At 42.2% G+C, this 19,467-nt stretch overlaps 1 protein-coding gene across 1 annotated transcript; it reads left to right on the top strand.

Moving 5' to 3' along the window:
- Positions 1-1,485: 1,485 nt before the first annotated feature.
- KIF2B (kinesin family member 2B) lies at positions 1,486-3,483 on the top strand. The gene is made up of 2 exons (XM_068655268.1): positions 1,486-3,069; positions 3,124-3,483. The coding sequence occupies exons 1-2, from the start codon at positions 1,486-1,488 to the stop codon at positions 3,481-3,483; spliced, it is 1,944 nt and encodes a 647-aa protein (XP_068511369.1).
- Positions 3,484-19,467: the final 15,984 nt, after the last annotated feature.

Below are 19,467 nucleotides of genomic sequence, written 5' to 3'. Positions count from 1 at the left end.
ATTCCTGGAATGCTGCCTCAGCCTGCCACTCCAGGGTGTTTTGACCTCTGGATCTGACAAAAGAATTTGAGCCAGGACCCATACTAACAGAGACAACATTGCCATGGAAACCCAGGCAAACCTTTAAAATCCCACCTTTGCTCTACCCCATATCCTTGACACTCTGTGTTTCTTCAAGCTTATCTAACAACGTACATGGCAGGCTTTTATCTCCAAAATCTAGGCAACAAGTGGCTGTCATTGTACTACTCTGCATCCTTCATCAGGCTGGCGTTCTCAGATGGAGACCCAAGAACTAGCTCTCTCTGTAACAGTGACGTAATTTTCCCATACAGAAATGTTGGGTTACATTTAAAACACATGCAAAGGCATGAGGGTTTAGTGGCACATAAATAGCTGAAAGGAGCAGTAGTCATGGTGGCTATATCCCCAGACAAAAACGTGAATGTTAATTGTGCTCCTTTGAGAAATTATAACACGTGTTAATTGGCATTTTGGCTCCAAAGGAGGGTTAGTAAAAAGCACATCCAGGATTGTCCCTGTTGTTAAGGTTTGGTGATGTCAGCCTGCCTGAATTCAGCATTTTAAGTTACCAGTCAAAAGGCAAAAACAAATGGGGTTAATGAGTTACCTTCTCAAATAAACCTTCCAAGCTGGTTTTATTTACTTCATGGTTATGTAAATTTAACACTATTTCTGCAAGTGTGCTTCTGTGGGCTTTGCTTATTTTTGTAAATAACATTCCTTGTCACTGAATGTCTGTATCTACCTGCCAAAATGAACCAAAAATCTTTAACAGACAAGCTGTTAAAAAGATTTTCTTGTAGTCAGAACTTTGAAATTCTCTATTCATGAATCCAGATGATTGAAGAGCATTACAGAAATGAATTAAAAATACCATCGGTTGTTCCACTTATCAAAATGGTATCAAATCCTTCCTTGTGGATGCAAACGTACCCACTGCACTCATACTGCAACTCCAGTTTTCATTCATTTTCTCTTAAGCTCATGTTTTGTTCAAGCAGGATTTCAAGGCATGAAGAGGCCTTTAAAAGAATTCAAAATTTATATTCAAGGTAATTGAAAACAACATGTTGCTTTCTGCATTTTTATGTGGTTACTGCAGGATGAAAACGCTCTCCTGAATTTCTGTACTTGTGTCACTGCTATAAATTCTTGTGTCACCAGCACTGGCTTAACGCAACGTGACTTACCTAATTGGACACGATGTGTCACAGCAGCTGTGCGCCACCCTGGATACTCAAATAGGCCTTTTCGGGTGGTGGCAGCTTTATATGTTCCTTCTAGCCATAGAAGCTGGTTAAAAACACATATATGTTCAAGCCGACCCTGGTTCTGTAGCCATGAGGGCCATTGTGACACGATGCTGGGCGTTGGAACACAGAGCCCCAGAAGACTCCAGCCCTGCCTGTCCCAACCAGGGGCTCCTCCACTCCACAGCTGCGGCCAGGGCCCATGGACAGCATGGCCGGAGAGTTCGGGCTCATCCAGCTGGGCACCTACGTGGAGATCAAGCGCAGTGATGGGCGCATCCATCCAGCGATGGTGACAGAGCTCCATGAAAGCACCTCCAGCATCACTGTGGAGTGGATCGAGAAAGGGACCAACAAGGGCAAGCAGGTGAATCTCCAGCTTATCTTTGACCTCAACCCTCACCTGGCCCCAAGGAGCACATCCATGAGCAGCATCGAGGCCCCGCTGTCAGACAAAGGAGACCAGAGCCTGGTGAGCGAAGGGCAGCCACAGCCCATCAAAGTGGAGGAGCCATCTGGAGACAGCAGGGGCCCTGCAGGAGTCCAGCTTGGCTCCAGACCCAGGTGGGCATTACCAGGCGTGTGGCAGATTGAAAGGCTGCGAGACCACCGGGAACGCCGTCGGCTGGCGATGCGGGAGCAGCGAGCTCAGCAGGCCACCGCGTCACTCCAGTCCAGGGCTGACGTGCTGGCCATGATCCAGGAGTGCCGCAGACAGCTGGACTGCGAGGCGCTGCAGTCCTCCATACCCCGGCAGCCCCATCGCATCTGTGTGTGTGTCCGGAAGCGGCCGCTGAACCAGCGGGAGATTGAGCTCAACGACATTGACGTGGTGACTGTGCCCTGCCAGGACATGGTGATGGTGCATGAAGCCAAGCAGAAGCTGGACCTCACGCAGTATCTGGACAACCAGATCTTCCGCTTTGACTATGTCTTTGATGACCGTGCCACCAACGAGCTGGTATACAGGCACACTGCCCAGCCCCTGGTGGAGACCATCTTCCAGGGGGGCATGGCCAGTTGCTTTGCCTACGGTCAGACAGGCAGTGGCAAGACACATACCATGAGGGGAGGCTTCTCTAGCAAGAGCTCTGAGTGCTCCAAGGGGATCTACATCCTGGTTGCTGAGGACGTCTTCCGCAGGCTGAAGGATCCTAGCTGCCCGATACTGGAGCTTCGAGTCTATGGGGCTTTCTTTGAGATTTATGGGGGCAAAGTGTTTGACCTGCTGAACTCGAAGAAGCGGCTGAGGGTGCTAGAAGATGGGAAGCATCAGATCCAAGTGGTGGGCCTTAGGGAGGAAGAGGTCACCAGTGTGGAAGATGTCAGCAAACTGATTGAAATAGGCAGCAAGTGTCGCACGTCAGGCCAGACTTCTGCCAACTCTCACTCCTCCCGGAGCCATGCCATCTTCCAGATCATACTCAGGAAGAGGGGATATTTGTACGCCAAGTTTTCACTGATTGATTTGGCTGGGAATGAGAGAGGAGCTGACATCTCCACTGCAGACAGGCAAACAAGGCTGGAGGGGGCTGATATTAATAAAAGCCTCTTGGCACTCAAAGAGTGCATCAGGGCACTGGGACATAACAAAGCCCACACCCCATTCAGGGCCAGCAAACTCACCCAGGTCCTGCGGGACTCATTTATCGGGGAAAACTCACGTACCTGCATGATTGCCACTGTCTCTCCAGGGATGAGATCCTGCGAGCACAGCCTTAACACCCTGCGGTATGCCAACCGTGTGAAGGAGCTGGTGGTGAATTTAAACTCCCTTGGACAATCCCGTCAGGAGGTGCCAAGGTTCCTGCATCGGATAAAGGACACAAAGAAACCCTGGGCTGTTCAGAACCCCTCCGGGACACCTGAGTTACAGCTCTCTGGGGTACAGCCTGACAAGGAGGTATCACCCCAGATATTTACTTTCAATGCCAAAGGAAAAGCGCAGAAGAAGAGAAAAGAGGCAGATGAGAAGGCGCTTCTGGAGGAGCATCAGGAGTCTCTGCGATGGTTGAAAGCGTTCCTACAGGTGGCCGAAGAAATAGACTACAATGTGGATTTTTACGCTGCACAGTTTGAATCAGTCCTGGGTCAAAAAATTGGCACCCTGACCGAGATTCAAGAAAAAGTCAAATTATTCCGGTCAATTCTTTGCAAGGAAGAACAGGGCAGCAACCAGAGCTGCATGAAGAGATCTCGTGTGCTGTAAGCTGTGCTGGAGCCCCCCAGGCCCTGGGACTGCTGGGCGATGAGAGCTGTTAGATACCAGCGCTTCAACAAATCCAGTGCTTAAAAAAATCTTAAACGGTGTCTGCAGGGATATGCTGTTTGTTGGTTTGTTTCTATTTCTTGGAAATAATGGTTCCATCTTGTGGGAGAATAGTCCAGTGTTTTTTCCAGGAATTTTTCACTGCAGAACATAAAACCATGCAGTTTTGAGGACCTAACCTGTAGGAAAAGAATTTACAGAAAATGTATCTCGCCTCATTTGGGCAGGTTTCCCTCTCGTGCCTGTAAAACATATACCCGGATACATGTATATGTGCCATCCTGGATGTGGCCTGCCCTTGGGTTCTGTCAAACTGCACCAAAATTGAAGTCCCCTTCCCAGGGTAGAAGGCATTTTAAAAGATTTTAAAAGGTGTCTGAGTGCAAAGCACCATAATTTCTGAGCTTGATACATTTGGGAAATGAGGGTTATTTTGTCATGGCATAAGCAGTGGCTTTTTATAGCATCTGCTCACTTTTTTTCTCTCGCCCTCTCTTTCTTAAGTGTGTTCTCTTGAGACATTAAAAGGAAAAAATGCTAGAACCTGCCTTCATAAAAAGCAGACTAAAGAGTAGAGCAATTGCCTGGCCTATGGGGAGAAGATGGGCCTGCAGAGTTTGCAGAGGGAAGCAGGGGGAGCCAGTGCCCCGTATCAGAGATCAGATGAGAGGAGATTTGCTAGACCTAAAGGGTCAGAAAAGCTGCGTCTAACAAATCCCCACCTGGTACGGTGTGTATCAGTGCAGTGGTAGCTCATGGGGTGAGGCAGCGCTTCATCCCTGAGGGTAAACCCTGCAAAAGTTGCTTTCTGTAGACAGGTTGAAGCACAAGGCTCATATCTATGCATATTATTTAATTTGGGGATTAATTAGTATAAATTCTTAAAAGGGTAACAAGTAAGTGGAAGAAATTAAGTAGCATAAATCATTTCTAATTAATCGATGATCTTCCTGCATTTTCTCATACTGCCTGATCGCTCTCTGGCTGTTGGTCCCACCGACCAGTTTATCCTGGGGAACATTTTAACCAGCTGATCCAAAGTGTGATGATCCAATGGAAGAACTTCAGCAGTCCTTCACACAGGCCAGAAATCTGTTTCCAGTGATGAAATCATTAGCCACCAAACATTGTTTAAATGCTGGTCATCTCCTAGCAGTAGTAATATGCTGTGCTTTTCAGCTTCAGTGCACTTTACAAGCATTTATGTATTGGCATCCTGCTTGTTTTGATATTCCTAGCTTCAGCCGCTCATAGCATTCAGAGATGCAGTGAGACATAAGTACTACTTGCCAGATTAAGATAAAAGTGTGTTCTATACAGCAGGAATTTACCATGGAAGGGTTTTCTCATTTCTAAAAATAAATGTCTTTGTGGTGGTTTCCACAGCATTTTCCTTAGATTATTGTATTGGAGGTGCTGGTCACAGTAGCAGACCAGTTTGTGAAGCCCAGGTACCCCATAACATGGTACAGGATGTGAAAGCAAGCTGGCTCCATGCTCCGTTGCCTGAAACTCTCTGGTAGGGTCCCTTCTAGCTGGTGTAGGAAGTGTCTTCCATGCAGGACACAATAGATTCACTCTTTTGGCTGGCTGTGGTGCTTGCTCCAGGTCTAAGTTCTTGCTGCTCACATGCTGTGGCTGCGCGTTAGTTATAAATCATTAGCATGAACTGTTTTGGCAAAAAGGGCTATGAATTAATTGAGTTGGGCATGGTTCTAGAAACACAGTTTTAATGAGCTGGAACAAAGTCTTATCAGGGTGTGATGGTTTGCAGTGAGTAGGAAAATGAATTTTATTTTCCCTTTGTTTATACTCACATATTCAGGAGGCTGTTTGCAACTAACTTCAGAAAGTGACTCATGAGCACACCCTACTGCTCCTTAAAGCAGAAGCAAAAGGAATTAACTAAATTAGCCTTTTTTTTTTTTTTTTTTTTTTTTTTTGTGCTTATGTGAAATGTTGATTGACCTCTTTTCTTTCTTTGATGATCTTCATCTACATACTTTCCTTTGCTCTCTAAGCACAAATCCTGTGTATAGAGAGTGCAAAACCCATTCTGCCTATTACCTGAACTTTAAGCATGACTTCTTGTCTGGTTTCTATGAGTTTGTAGCCACAGAATATCTCTCTCTTTTGGGAGTTTGGAAATGTAGGTTAAGCATATTTACACGTGCCCACAGAGCCCAGCCTATACAGGTTCAAAGGTACAATGAAAATTCTTCCTAAATTTTATTGGACCAAGCATGCCTTTGTAATGAAATGAGAATCAGATAAGTGTGCTGAGTTTTAGGTTTGCATTGCTCTGGTGACCATGAATGTTCAATTAAATAAAGATCCCTAATTAATTATAGTAAGGTCAGCCATTCACTTAGCCTGTTAAACAACTGAAACACTTTTATGGAATGCATTCCTGTTTATAACTGATTGTAGCTGAATGAACAAGAGAAGCAACTGTTGCATACACAGAGCCTGGCTAATCTAATCATTCTGTGCCTGATAATTAACCATAAATATTGCTATTCTGTTATGTCACAATTATTGAAGCCTGCTCTCTTGCTACCTTTGTCATTTCAGTGGTAGTTTTGATGTGAGACATAATTCTTAGGACATCCACCTCAATGCTTCATACGCCTCTGCTTGACTTCAGTGTTTCGTGGGAACTGAAGATACGTACCCAGAACCTCCTCTGTCAACAATTGACAGTAGTTATATGTATCTATATGTTGGTCTAATGTTCCGGCTGCTGTTTTCCTAGTTCTGAGCTTGGAACAATAGAGCTTGGAACATCTTTGGCTGCAAAATACATTCTTATTTTCCATAGTTTTCCAGTGTTTGCCAGTTAGTTTTGTCAGAGCAGTGCTGCGATGTGTTCATAGCTTGATTCAGTCTCAGTTGAACTCCTTGTTAACTTTTCTCATTGTTTGTTCCAGCTCTTGCATGTTCTTCTTCTGCAGTCCTCAAAGGTTTGAATTCCCTCACACTTAAAGCAACTGAATAGCCATATGTTCCCTTCAGCAGTCAGGACAATTCAACCCATAACATGTCGTGCATCAGCTGAAATATAAAACTGATTCATTCACTATTTTTTTGAAATATTCAATTGCTTTGCCCTCTGCTCTCATACACTTGCCTTCCTATCCCCTCTTCCCATTCAAACTGCCTTTTTAGCTGTCCTCTCCACATCAGGCTGTCATGCAGTAATTCTGTTGAGTATATCTCAAAATCTTCCAGAATTTTTCAGCATTGCCAGTTCTCATGTCTCAGAAAATACATACATTTTTAATTCTTCTAGTACCTTCTAGAATTATTTAATTTTTGGAACCATACGTTTTTTGAGGGTGTGGGGGGCAGTTAATCAATCTTTTAGGTTTATTGGTAGCAGAAGAAACTTGGAAAGGTACAATCAAAATGCTACTAACCTGGAAGGCCATGCTGAAAAATATATTTACTGAAACTTATTACTGCGTGTGTTGTATGAGAGGAAACGAGTGAGGTACAACCCCAGCACGAGCCCCCAGATTCCCACACTGCAGCATTTGGAGTTTCCAGTTCATTTCTGAGGTGTCAGGCAAAATGGGGGCTGCGATGGATGGATCAAAATAATCTGTACCCTGCAAAGACAATCTGGGAGAACAAGACGCCTTCTGGTACTGCCTCTGCAGCAGGCGGTATGCAATTTGCTCAATTTAGCATCAAGTAAGCATGGCTGAATTTAGCCCTGTATTTTTGGCTTTATTATTATCTGAGTATTACAGCTCAGCCTGTTATCATGAGGCTAACTCACAAGGTTTTATTCAGATTTTTCTCTGTTTTTCTGCTCAGACAAAGCCCAAGGCAACTGGGATTTTCCAGAGGAGAGACTGTCTGTTGTCACTAATAACAGCTTTAGTCAGCAACATATGTTTAGTGATGTACATCAATATTTCTACTTTCACAGATGCTTAGATTTTGCATTTTGGATATCACTGTGTCCAGGAGCATGCTTTATCTTGGTGCTCTAAAAGTACATGTAAACTACTGAATCTTCATACCTTTACTTCTCAAAGCTGGAAGCCCATGGCTCAGTGCTGTCAGGCAAGTTTATATTGTAAACCATACCATTTTCTAGTTTGTTTCAGAACCCTGTAAATCTTTGAAATATGCATCTCAGCTATGATTTATGAGGCATTTGTATTATTTTCCTTTTATTTTTCTACAGAAGCGGGTAATATCTCACAGGGTATGTTGAAAGACATTATGTTTTGAAGCAATTCACCTGGTATTCTGCCTCGCTTGCTCTTTAACACTATAAGGAATGCATGATGCAAACGATGTTGTAATTTCTCAGAAAGTTCCTTGAAGTTTTCACTTATTTCTACTTTTATATTAAGTCATTCTTCTTCCTCTGACCTCCTAATCATTTCCTCAGCAAGAGATTGGGATGTGGCATGCAAGGAGATCATTTCAAGTGAAGAGGAAAAAAATATACCAAAGAGGAAAGCTGAGATGTAAGGATGCTGTTTACATGCACAGCTTTCAGTAAGATAGGTAAATAAATACAAGAAGGTTTGATTCTGCACGGAGAGTTGCCCTCCTCATTGTTAATGCTGTTTTGAGGTTCAGCCCATAGCAGCAACGTTTAACCACAATGAAAGCAAAGAGGAGGAGGAAGGAACACATGAAAGGCCAGGTACCTGGTGTCCACCAAGACTGGTGGGGGCCATATTTCTGCTCCTCTTGTTGGAAAGGTGAGATTGGGGTGTCCTTGTAGACCTTCTCTATGGCCCTCATTCAGTGTAGAGGCTTTTGTTGAATGTGGTCAAATCTACATGATTATTTGCTTCTGTACTCTAAATACCTGAGTAAAGTTTTGTTATTTATTCACATATCACGAGCAGTTTTGTTTGAAAGAATACCTATTTTTGTGTACTGTTCAGATGTTGTCTATCCAGAAATGTTAATTTGCCTCCATTGTGGAAGGAAAGAAGTTTACTGAAAATCTGGCATGTGGCTTTTCTTAGCTTTATAGACTTAGGTTTTGCTTGAATTAATCCATGTCTTCCAAACTCATGTTAAGAAACAAAAAATTCAGGAACCTTCTCCTTATCCTAGCAACTGAACAGCACTGTGCACCAAAATGCTTGTCTACTTCTAGTTATATCAATTGGTCAAAAAGTAGCATTTTGTTTCTTGTGTTATGACTACAAATAGGGTCCTACAACCGCTGAGCACAGACATTTTCTCCCAGTGTGCTGTTATTGGTATTGAGAAAGTCAGAGCAGTAGCTGGTGAACAGCTGCTGTATAATAACCCGCCTAGTTTCCTCTGTGTCTCATCCTGAAATTGATGTTTAAACTCATTCTCATTTGTTAGACTTCACTGGTTTTGCTCATCACCTGAGAGCTGACTCTGCACAGGCCTCACTTATAGCAGAGCAAAAGGGTACCATGCTGGTCTGGATTTTTTGATACTGCTCGCAGTCTAATTTTCATAATTTTATACCAATTTCAAGCAGTGTTAAGAATCTCCTGAGACAGGACATTAGAGCTCAAACTTCACCTGGCTACTTATTCTCTTCTCTTGCAGACTCTTCATGCTTTTCCTGTTGTGGGATGTGCCTGTGATGCCTATTCCTCTTTTCTTGTCTCTCTACAAAGCATGGCATATCCTTGGTCTTTCCTGTTGAGTGAGTTTGTACCTGCCATCTTCCATGTAATCATTCAAAGGAGAGGGGATTAAATACACCACCACTCAACCTTGAAAGAAAGAAGTCTAAGCATAAACATTTCCATCTCTGATATTTCCTCAGTTCAGCTTCCCACATCCCTTTTTCTTTTTCTCCCCCTCATGGTAACTTTTGGGTAGTGGTCATATTCTTGCATTTACCAATTTGCATAAAGGCATAGGAAGATACCTTTCTGATTTTGTTTAAACTGTTTTTTAAAATCTTTTACAAATTTTGTGTATATTTCGATAGATGAAAAAAGATGAGGAGAGGCAGGATCCATGTTTTAAAAAGTATCGTGTGTCAGTGAGTGCCCTGGCTTTTGCAGCTTTGTGCAATGGAGGTTGGAACTACCAATAACTGTAAATATAACCCATTTTTTTTATTGGCAGAACAGTGACATCTATTGTTCGATATCATACATCTGTGACACTCTGAGCAACTGCCTACAGGTATTGATCTGATCTTTCTCAATTTCATAAGATGCAAGCATGCACGGTAAAATTATTGATTCAAAGAATTATGTAATAACACATGTACTAATGCTGTTAGACAGCTATGCAAAATTAAGTCTAATTCATTTTGTCATAGCATAATTAACAGATCAATGTGGACTGATGCACAAGAAGAGAAACCTTCTGTTACTGAGAGTGTCAGAAGATGCTGCTTTATGAAACCTGCATATCAGCCACACTGCTGGCACGTCTGCAGCAGCGTTGTGTCTTCCACACTGTGGACAGACAGAGGCTGGCAACACCCAGCAGCAGGCTTCTCCCAGGAAAAATGCCTTTGAATTCATCTACGATGCAACTTCATAATATCTGCCCCTCTACAATCCTTGGATATAACCAAGGGAACCCTGAATATTCAATTGCAAGCAGGCAAGTGTTGTGGGCAAGCAGTGACAAACATTATAGCTTGTTTACTTTTCACTGAGCATTTTTTGTGGCACCTAAGCCAGCACTGGGTCTTACCCAGGCCCCTGAAACTTGTAAAAAACAGCCCTGGGGGTGTACGATGGCCACAGCATGCCAGGTACTTGTGCTGGGTATTTTCAGATCAAGTCTTTCACTGGAAGCTGCATTCCAAAGCATCAGGCTGGGGGAGTTAAGGGAGAGTAACTTTTTCTCTAAGTCCTTTCTTCTTGTCCGCTTTTGATTATCTCTTCTATCTCTCTTTTTCCTTTTAATAGAGGATACAGAATTCAAATAGGAAAGATTTTAATATAGCAGTAATGAAATACAGGGGCTATCTAGTGTGTCAGACACTGTGGCTGATTAGACTTTCTGATCCGTGAGCTAGAACTCAAGGGAACAGCAACTGTCTCTTTTACTGCCTTGTCTATGAAAACAGCAGAAGGCTATGTATGCTCATTACTATTTTATGTGATTCTGAACATTAGAGAAGTGGAGAGAGCAGAGATATAGAAAGATACTTTTAATAATTTTAATGGAATACCACGTTTCATTCTTATATAAGCAAACTCTGGGTAAGCAATTACTCTCAGTAAAAATATTTGATATTGGTAAATGAAGCAACATAGTTCCCTTCTTTTTAAGTCATAAGTTTTGATATAAGGATGCAGACATGTAAGAAGTGTGGGTAAAGGGAACACATTGCCTATGGAGCATGCTATGAAGATAACACTGAAATACATCCTAAACTTCCAGTTGACACTTAGAGTCTATTTGAGTATATAAATGTTGTTTTGAATAGCCATAGAATTTTCCTAAATTGAGGATGTAAAGATGGGGAATGTTGCGTAATCTACCTGGCCTACCATTGTTTGAGAGAGAAATGAGAAAATACCTCTTGTCTTCAGTGGATCTGTATACAGATGAGTTTTTCCAGTCCTCCGTTCAAAAGTAAAGGCTGTAGGATGAAAAATTCATATTAAAAATCTTGGATTAAAATCTACATCTCAAGTTTTTCATGTATTGTCCTCCAGAGTGATGTAAACTCCCATCTAATTTCCTATGTTCAAGCTTCCCTTTTCAGATGCTCTCCACATACTAGCACCCAGCTGCAAAATAACAGCAGCTGTATTTCTAAAGGCCTACGCTGAACTTCTGTGCTTTCCAAAGAGAGCGAAAAATAAATGTTATAGGAACAAGTAACAGATTTCATAAATAAACAAGTTTCTGAAGGTCTCACTGTTCCCTCAATCAAAAGGGAAAAGGAGGGAGTATAATGAGAGCTCTGAGTACGTGCAGTGTGGTGGAGACTGGGGATGCAGACATGCACCAAACCCCACTGGGCTAGATTTTATGAGATACAAATATTCACAAAAGCAATGAAAGATGTTGTCTGTGCCAAAAGTTTATAGACTCGACAATGAAGAATTAAGAGATCTTGTGGTGGCTGGAAGGAACAATGAGTTTGCTGTGGGGCAGTAAGATGAGCACTCAGCAGCTCAAGCTCACTGCCCAGAGATGCTTTCCTGTGTCTAAAAATGTGTGGAATGGTGATAGCAGCTGGTACCACAGGACAGGGCTGCAGTCAGGGAAATGAGAGAAAACTTGGAGTGTAGGCAAAGGCACAACCCTGGGAGTAAAGACAAGCACCTGCCAGAAAAGTCAAAACCAACCCTGTGGGAGTTACCTGCCATGGTGATGAGGCCTCCGTGGTGGGTGCTTTTAATAGCTGTTGCTAATTTAAAATGAACGCCCCAAAATGGCTGGTGTACTACATGAGGAAAAGCTGTGCCCGGGGATAGTTAGTGGTGCAGCTGTATCAGCACCACTTGGGATGCAGAGACCTGTGTAGGTCTCTTTTTGGAGGAACATCTTCTCTGACAAGTAGGAACATTCAGCAACAGCTCCCTGACCACAGTGCTGAGGGCAGAGGCCTGGTGGAGTCGCAGGACAGGAAGGCCCTTCACCTTCAGGAAAGCTATGCAAAATTACATGGCTTAACATCAGGGCCAATCTCCTTGTTTTTCGATTTCTTTTTCCCTTAAAAATAAAAAGTGTTTCAGGAAAGCAATGTCCTGTGATTAGGAAATTCAGTTTGCTAATACATTTTTAAACATTCCCTGCTCCATCTGCACTAGCTTTAGAGCTCTTTGGAAAATCTGGCCTGCGTGAGAGCTGAGCTGTTTTATTTTATATTATTATTTATTTATTTTTTACTTCACATATGCTGGTATTCACCCAGCAGGTACCAGAGGGACCAGCAGCTTGGAGAGAGCCTTATCTCCAGCACTGTCAGCAAGCTGACCAGTCCCTAAGGGCAATGTGAAAGAAGGAAGCATTTTGAACTGCATCCTGACACCAGGCAGAACTAATGGGAGCGCCAGGCTGGCAGCAGCTCTTGAGGAAAAAGCGTTGCTAACTTGTGGCACTCTCAAACACCCGGAGCAGCCATAACAGATCCTGGCCTCTCCAACCTCTAGAGAGGCATTTCCACTTCATTTTCTTTTTATGGGCAAAACCTGAGAACTTTATTCAGTCCCTGCTTGGTCCCTGCTTGTTGTGCCAAAGCAAGTAACCATGACTGGAATGAGTAAAAACTACAAGTCAGGCCCCGGCCTGGAGGCGGCCTAGGGGAGGAATCGCCCATTTCAGGTGAAGTTTCCTCATGCTGCCTCTCACTGCAGAGCAGATTTTCTCATCTTCTTCATGTCTACACATAAGGTAAGTGTCCCTCCAAGCCACCCTGCCTTCCTGCTGTGGAGAAACTGAGGAAAATGGCTCTTCCCACCAACTGCTGCTGGGGCAGAAGTGTGAGATTTTTCAGAAGACCTGAGGGAGCTGGGAGCTTGTGTCACACTGAAACTCAGAGGGCGCCACGCAGTTAATTCCCCACACATACCCTTGAAATCCCAGTCCTCTGTATTTATTTATTGTCTGTGAACTTGCATCCCTTTAAATTGCAGAAGCAGAGCATGAGTGATAGTAGGTTCTGAAAAATCAGCGTTAGCAACACACGGGCAGCCCCCAGTCTGAGTGGAAAGCAGTAATTTATTATCTATTAGGTGATCTGTCAATCAAAAAGGACTAACAAAGCAATAAACTTTGAAGAGATCTGTGGAGCTATGCCCATACTACTAGCTGGCTATCAGAAAAGGTCAGGTTGGTAAGATGAATGGTTTCCTCTTCTTCAGACACTCCATCTTTCACTCTGGTGACACATGCAGCTCTCTCTCATCAACCCAGATTGTCAGATATCTCCTGTGGATGCAGTCGACTCCAATCCAATTGCATATTTTACTGTTTCAAAGGAAAGAATTTATTTTATTTTCTTCTGACACACTTTCAAGTGAGGCCCCCATTACTCTGCTGTTGTCAGAAGGGAGCCATCTCCTCACAAGGCCAGTGCTCCCGAAGACTTCCGAGGTGGTGGCCATATGCTGAAGCCGTGAAGCTGCAGGGAGACTTTGCCAGAGACATTCCCCTGTGTAGTTCCACTACAGTCGGTGTGTCTGGGCCCAGGTGCCAGACCTCTTACTTAGGATTCAAGGAGCACAGACTCATTTCTTTTGTCTTTCACCTGATTCATCATTCTGAGGGCTCCTCCAAGGTCAGGCCCTGATCACCCTTCAGTGGAAGCTGAAATTCAGAATTCACTAAGCCAGGAAGAAGGCATGAGAGATTTATATACCGCATCTCTTAGAAAGGGGGAAACCTAGATTTTGGTCCGGGACTGCTTCAAATATTTCATCTCATCCTTATTCCCAGTAAAGCAAAAGCATCACTGGAGGCAGCAAGTAATATGTGTTTTGAAAAGGTTTCTCTAAAGTGGGTGCAGAAGCTGTCCCTAACACGTGAGTATTTCATCATACCACTCTAAACAGACAGTCTCGCTCCTAAGATGCTGAGGAACAGTATTTCTTTATCAGACTTTTAACTCATTTGAGAGCTCCTCTCTGAATGCGCTGCACAAAGCAGCCCAGAGCACTCTTGTGGTGAGGAATTAATCCACTCTCTGACATGCTCTCTGGCTCCATCCTTCCTTCCTTCCTTCCTCACTCCTTTTTGCACTGACATTTGTTACCATGCTCTGGCTTGCAGCTACAAGGAAAAGTGCAACCAAACTTTCAGGCCTCTGGGAGGGAAGTAGAAATTGTCCCAGCTTCAGATTCCAGCCTGAAATACAGTTCTGGTATTCCCCATCCTTATTGTCATTGCAATGTTGTGTACATGTTTATTTGTCATACTCCAATAAGCTGTATGTGAACAGCAAGCTTGTTTATTCTCTAAGGATAGATTAGAGCAGCTAGTCTCCTCCAGGAATAAGTGGAAGTTGAATTATTTATTTTCTTTTCTTCATAAGAAGCTTATAGCATGCTGGATGAAAGGTCAGAAATAATTAAGAAAAATACTGTTAATTCAAACAGAAAAAATATGTGTAAACCAGCTGAAATGAGTATCACTACTCCACCATTCATGCGTAACAGGTCACAACTGGTCTGAGTGTGGTCTTGTGAGGGGAAGGGAGGATCTTTTTGGTGTTACAGGAGTCACACTGGAAGGATGTAGTGATGTCTGTTGTTTTATATGAAACAATTACTCATGTCTGCTTTCAACAGCATTAAGTAAGTTATTGGATGATGCCTTTCATCTGTTGTGGAACAGTTTCAGCAAGCAGGCCACCATCATGACGTGCATTTTAGAAAAGGGGATACTGAAGCCCAGAGAAGGAACAAAATTTTGAGACTTGGAACAAGTTAGCTCTTTAATTACACTTTCCAATTAGGCTCTTTATTTTTAAAATACGGTTTCTTTAAATATGGTTTCTTTTATTTTTCATTCAGACAGTGTTTGAAAATACTCCTCCATTTATATTGCCTTCATAAAGGCCTTCTTTCTTCTCCAAAATACTGACTGATACCTCCCATAAAGCAGAAATTTTGCTTTTATGAGTTTATATTCATTAGTCCAACACATCAAGTCAGTGTTCTGAGTAAAAGATAATATTCTCACCCATTGGAAATTAGAGCTGGTTTATAAGGTGTGAACTAACAAACTAATACCTGTTTAAAAAAAGAATAAAAACAAAAACAAAACAAACAAACAAATTCTGGTAGTGTGTTCATTTCACGTTGCCCTAATACAAGGTTAGGTGTGTCAACTTAGAAGCATTACATATACAGAAAATCCTTTAATTATCATTCTGATTACATGAGGAACACAACTTTCTGAAACAGATTTAAGGAAAAAATACCTGTCACGGACTACATTCTCAATAACCCTAACTGCTGGAATTCCATTTGGGAATAAATAGCCTAATGTGCTCACTTCAGTTTAAGAAAAAAATACATTAAAGTAAAGGTATTTTGAATGAAAATGTAATCTCCTTTCCCATTTCAGCACAAACTGAGTCCATCCCACATAATCATACTTTTTACTACACAGAGATCTGTGATTGCTCATAAAAACAGATTCTGTAGGTTTAAAGCCAATTGCTGCTCATAGATAAGTGAAATTACTATTTTACCTGAGGGACAGCAGAAAATATGCATCTCACCTTATTACCAAGCCCTTAGAGTTTAATTAATGGATGTTGAAGTGCTTTGAGATCCTCAGATAAAAGATAGTTCCTAAGTGTAAATGTGATGAGGACTGCCTTGGCTAAGCTGACCTGGAGATAGATCCCCAGAGTTAAAAGCAGGAGCTGCTGCAGGGGAGGGAGAACAGCAGGGCTGTCTAGGGGAGCTTTAACAACCTTGCCACTACCGATCCAACACAACAGGGAACCTATAACCAGTGGGTTACATGGTTACTGTTATTTACTGCCATAGGCAGAGACCTATTAAACTCAGTAGGCCAGCAGATTAAGCACATACCCTTTCATTCAGACATTTTTAAGGTTAAAATCCTATGGAGTATTTCAGAGCTATGAAATATCTGTATTTTGCTAGTGCTGAGCAGAATCCAGCTGTTCAAAGAGAAGGGTTTTCCAAGAGCTCTGAGGTACTGAGGTACCCAGCCTCCAGTGCAGGTCACCAAATGTTACCCCTAGCTTTCTTGGAGTCCTTTGAAAATCATGGATGTGATCAAAAACAATTTATGAAGGTATTTAGCTTCTCTGGGAATGGGATCTGCATACAGCTGGGAAAAAAAGTCTTCTGTTTTTTCTATGTAAAGTAAATAGTTTTGTATGTATTTGAGGTTCCATAATTTATTATTACTGAACTCCATAATTTACCCTTCCAAAATTCATTACGTACTGCACAGGCAATGTCATATTCTCTTCTGGGCACCATTGTGCTGTTGGCTTTCACAAGTTCCTTTAAACTAGGTTATTGAAATGTCCTCCTGGCTGAGGGCTTTTCTTTCAAGCAACCTCGCTAGAACAGCCTTGAGTTAGTGAAATGTATCTCCAGACATAATGTATAGCAGTATATGGGATATAAGATTCATTGACTTAGCCGGGTTTAAAAAACTAATCCTTGTTCCCTAAATCTTGGACAAAACATTATTTTAGCTTGAAATGTTATGTGGTATGCAGTAATTCTTCCTTGGGCATAAAATTTTATTTCTACTTCAAGCCTGTTTTGGAAACCTTGGCACTTTCAGCTTGCTGCAAACAACTGCCTCAATATGAAAAGTCTTCTGCGATGCTGGAGAGCAAGGTGCCCAATGGTTTGTGATGTAAAAATGCATTTAATTATAGGAAGAAACAGTAGATTACAATTTCAGAGTTAAAACATTATCAGTGCTGGGAACATTGATGTGAATCCTCTGAATCTAGTATCTACTGTAGAGGGCTGACTGATGGATTCATAGGACTGCTCTCACCTGATGTTTCTTGGAAATAGAGTGGCTGTGTGGGTTGGAAGACCCACTGGGGACTGGTTCAGCCTCCCGGATCTGCACACACCCAACTGTCTGTGGGAGCGGTGTGCTGCGAGCAGTGGCACTACCTGCAGCCATTGCGCCCCACCCAGCAGATGCACCCACCAAAGCAAAGCACTGTCACTTTCACCGGTTAAGAGTCTGAATATTGTCAAGAGCCCATCCTTGTTTTATCTGAGCTGATGCCTGATGGTTCAAAGATTTAGCTTACAGCAGATCATATTTCATTGCTTTGAGAACTCTGCTCGTTTTGCAAGTTTGTTTTTTTTTAATAGAAAAAAAGATGACTATCAGCTGCCTATTTTGGGAAGCTGTTACAGCCAATACAATCCTAAACAGAAGGGTGGAGGTTTGGGGACCTCTCCTTTGTTGTTTTTGTTTTATTTCCCATTTAATTGTTCAGCATCACCTATATTTGATTTGTGGTCAGATGTCCTAAGCTCTGGTATAGGTATTATCCTTATTACCATTGCACAGTCTTATTTAATAATTTTTAAACATCCTGACCCATTTATAGAATAAAAGTCATGAATGAGGTTAATGTATAAATAATGAGCATGATGACAGCTCAGAATAATGATGAATGAGCTGAACAGGAGATCTGAGGAGCTGTCCAAGGTCAAAGCTCATGTGGGAGTGTTAATGTTTCCTGACACAGCTTTATTTCCTTCTGATTTCCTATTTTAAATAGATTTGTTATTCTTACAGAGCTGTTAAGCCATTTAAAGTGATACGAAGATGTTCTCTGACCTCTGAGTAAGGCGTGGTTCTTGCTGCTAGCTCTTTATACCATCCGCCAGGAAGTACCAGATCCAAAATCCTTTCTTCTCTCTTGAAAGAAAGTTTTGAGAACATTTGATCAGAAAACAAACAAACCTAAACACTAATTATTATCTAACAGAAAAAAAAATGCATCAATTCCCATATGGCAAATATTGTTTACTAAAAGAAATATTTATTGACAGACCACAAACATCATTCCAGGCTGATTTTTGAAGAAACCCTGGCCTTTGTAATACTGTTGAGAGTTTTGCCATTGTCTCTGGCGAGGCCACGAGCAACATCCCACATAGAACAGCACTTGGCTGGTGAGGGAGATATAGAAATTGTATATTGATGCACAGCTGGACCCCATAGCTCAATTCGTATAGGTAAAGTACTGTCCTGCGATCCAAGCCCCCCAGCTGCCACTGTAATGTGTATGGTACTGGCAAGTTTTACAGCAGCAGCAGCAATTAATTCCAGCCTTTCTCCTTACTTAAAGGTGGGCTTGTTCATCAGCAGCCTTCCCTGTGAAACAAAACATTATGGATGATGGATGGACTGCATCTCAGGATTGCTGTGAAAACTATTTGTGTCTGCTGCCTTTGGGGTTTGCTACACTGGACCATGGCCCAAGCCCGGTGGGTGCCTTGAAAATTGGCAATTTGTCTAGTTGCCATGTTTTCCACACGGTCTTAATTTACTCTTGTCTCAGGGAAGGAGGAAAGGTTTTCTGTCTCTCTAATCATTTGCTATGTATGCTGCTGCTACTTAATTTATTTTCTTTGGTCGCTCTTGTCAAAGTTTGTACTCCTCTCTCAATCATGCACTGAGTCAATTGAATGCTGATACACACGCTGTCTTTCCAAAAAAAGGGCATGCAGTGTTATGCAGATTCAAGAAAAACTGGAACAAAATGCTTGAAGACTATTTTTTTCCCAAAATTGCTTAAAAAAAAAGAAAGACCTGAAACTTGTAGTTCTTATCACAGCCACTCCCCATGCAAACATGCCTATTTTGTCTGTACGACCAGAGCCAAAGAGCAGACTGCGAACCCAGTACAGAAACACAGCCTGATGTGAAAAGAGGAGCGTGTGGTTGGAGCAGACTCTGGCCCACACACATCCCCTCAGAGATGGAAGAAGGCTGTGAGCATTTGATCCACCTGTGGTACCTGGGGGGATGCAGAATGTGTCTAGCTAGCAGAAATGCTGAAAACATTACATTTCAGGCCACTCAGGAGCATAAACATGATTTCCTCCAGTGTTAAAGGAATATAAATCCTGTAATTTGTTGAAAGACCAAATGGTATAAAGATTGTGCTAATTTTCCTGAAGAAAAAAAAAAAACACACAATGTATTCAATATGCTTTTATGCAGTGTGTTAGAGGAATAGGTTCCTTTTATTGTGTATCTGTTACCTGAGAGCTGGGATCACAACAAGAAAGGTAGACAAAGGTATGGAGATATGTAACAGCTATTGGTATAAACCTACTGAATGAAAATAATTAGGGTAAAATTAGAAACACAAAATAATGCTCTGGATAAACTGTCACTTATAATTTATATGATTTAGAGTGAATTAACATAAATCCCCAGCATAGCATATTTAGAAATTGCTTTCATTTTATCATAATCATAAGCTCAACTTTTGCTTAG

Source organism: Anas acuta, chromosome 18, assembly GCF_963932015.1.
Source record: "Anas acuta chromosome 18, bAnaAcu1.1, whole genome shotgun sequence".
In the NCBI taxonomy this organism is placed as follows: domain Eukaryota; kingdom Metazoa; phylum Chordata; class Aves; order Anseriformes; family Anatidae; genus Anas; species Anas acuta.
The sequence above is the reverse complement of the archived record's forward strand: the minus strand, read 5'-3'. Positions and strand labels throughout refer to the sequence as shown.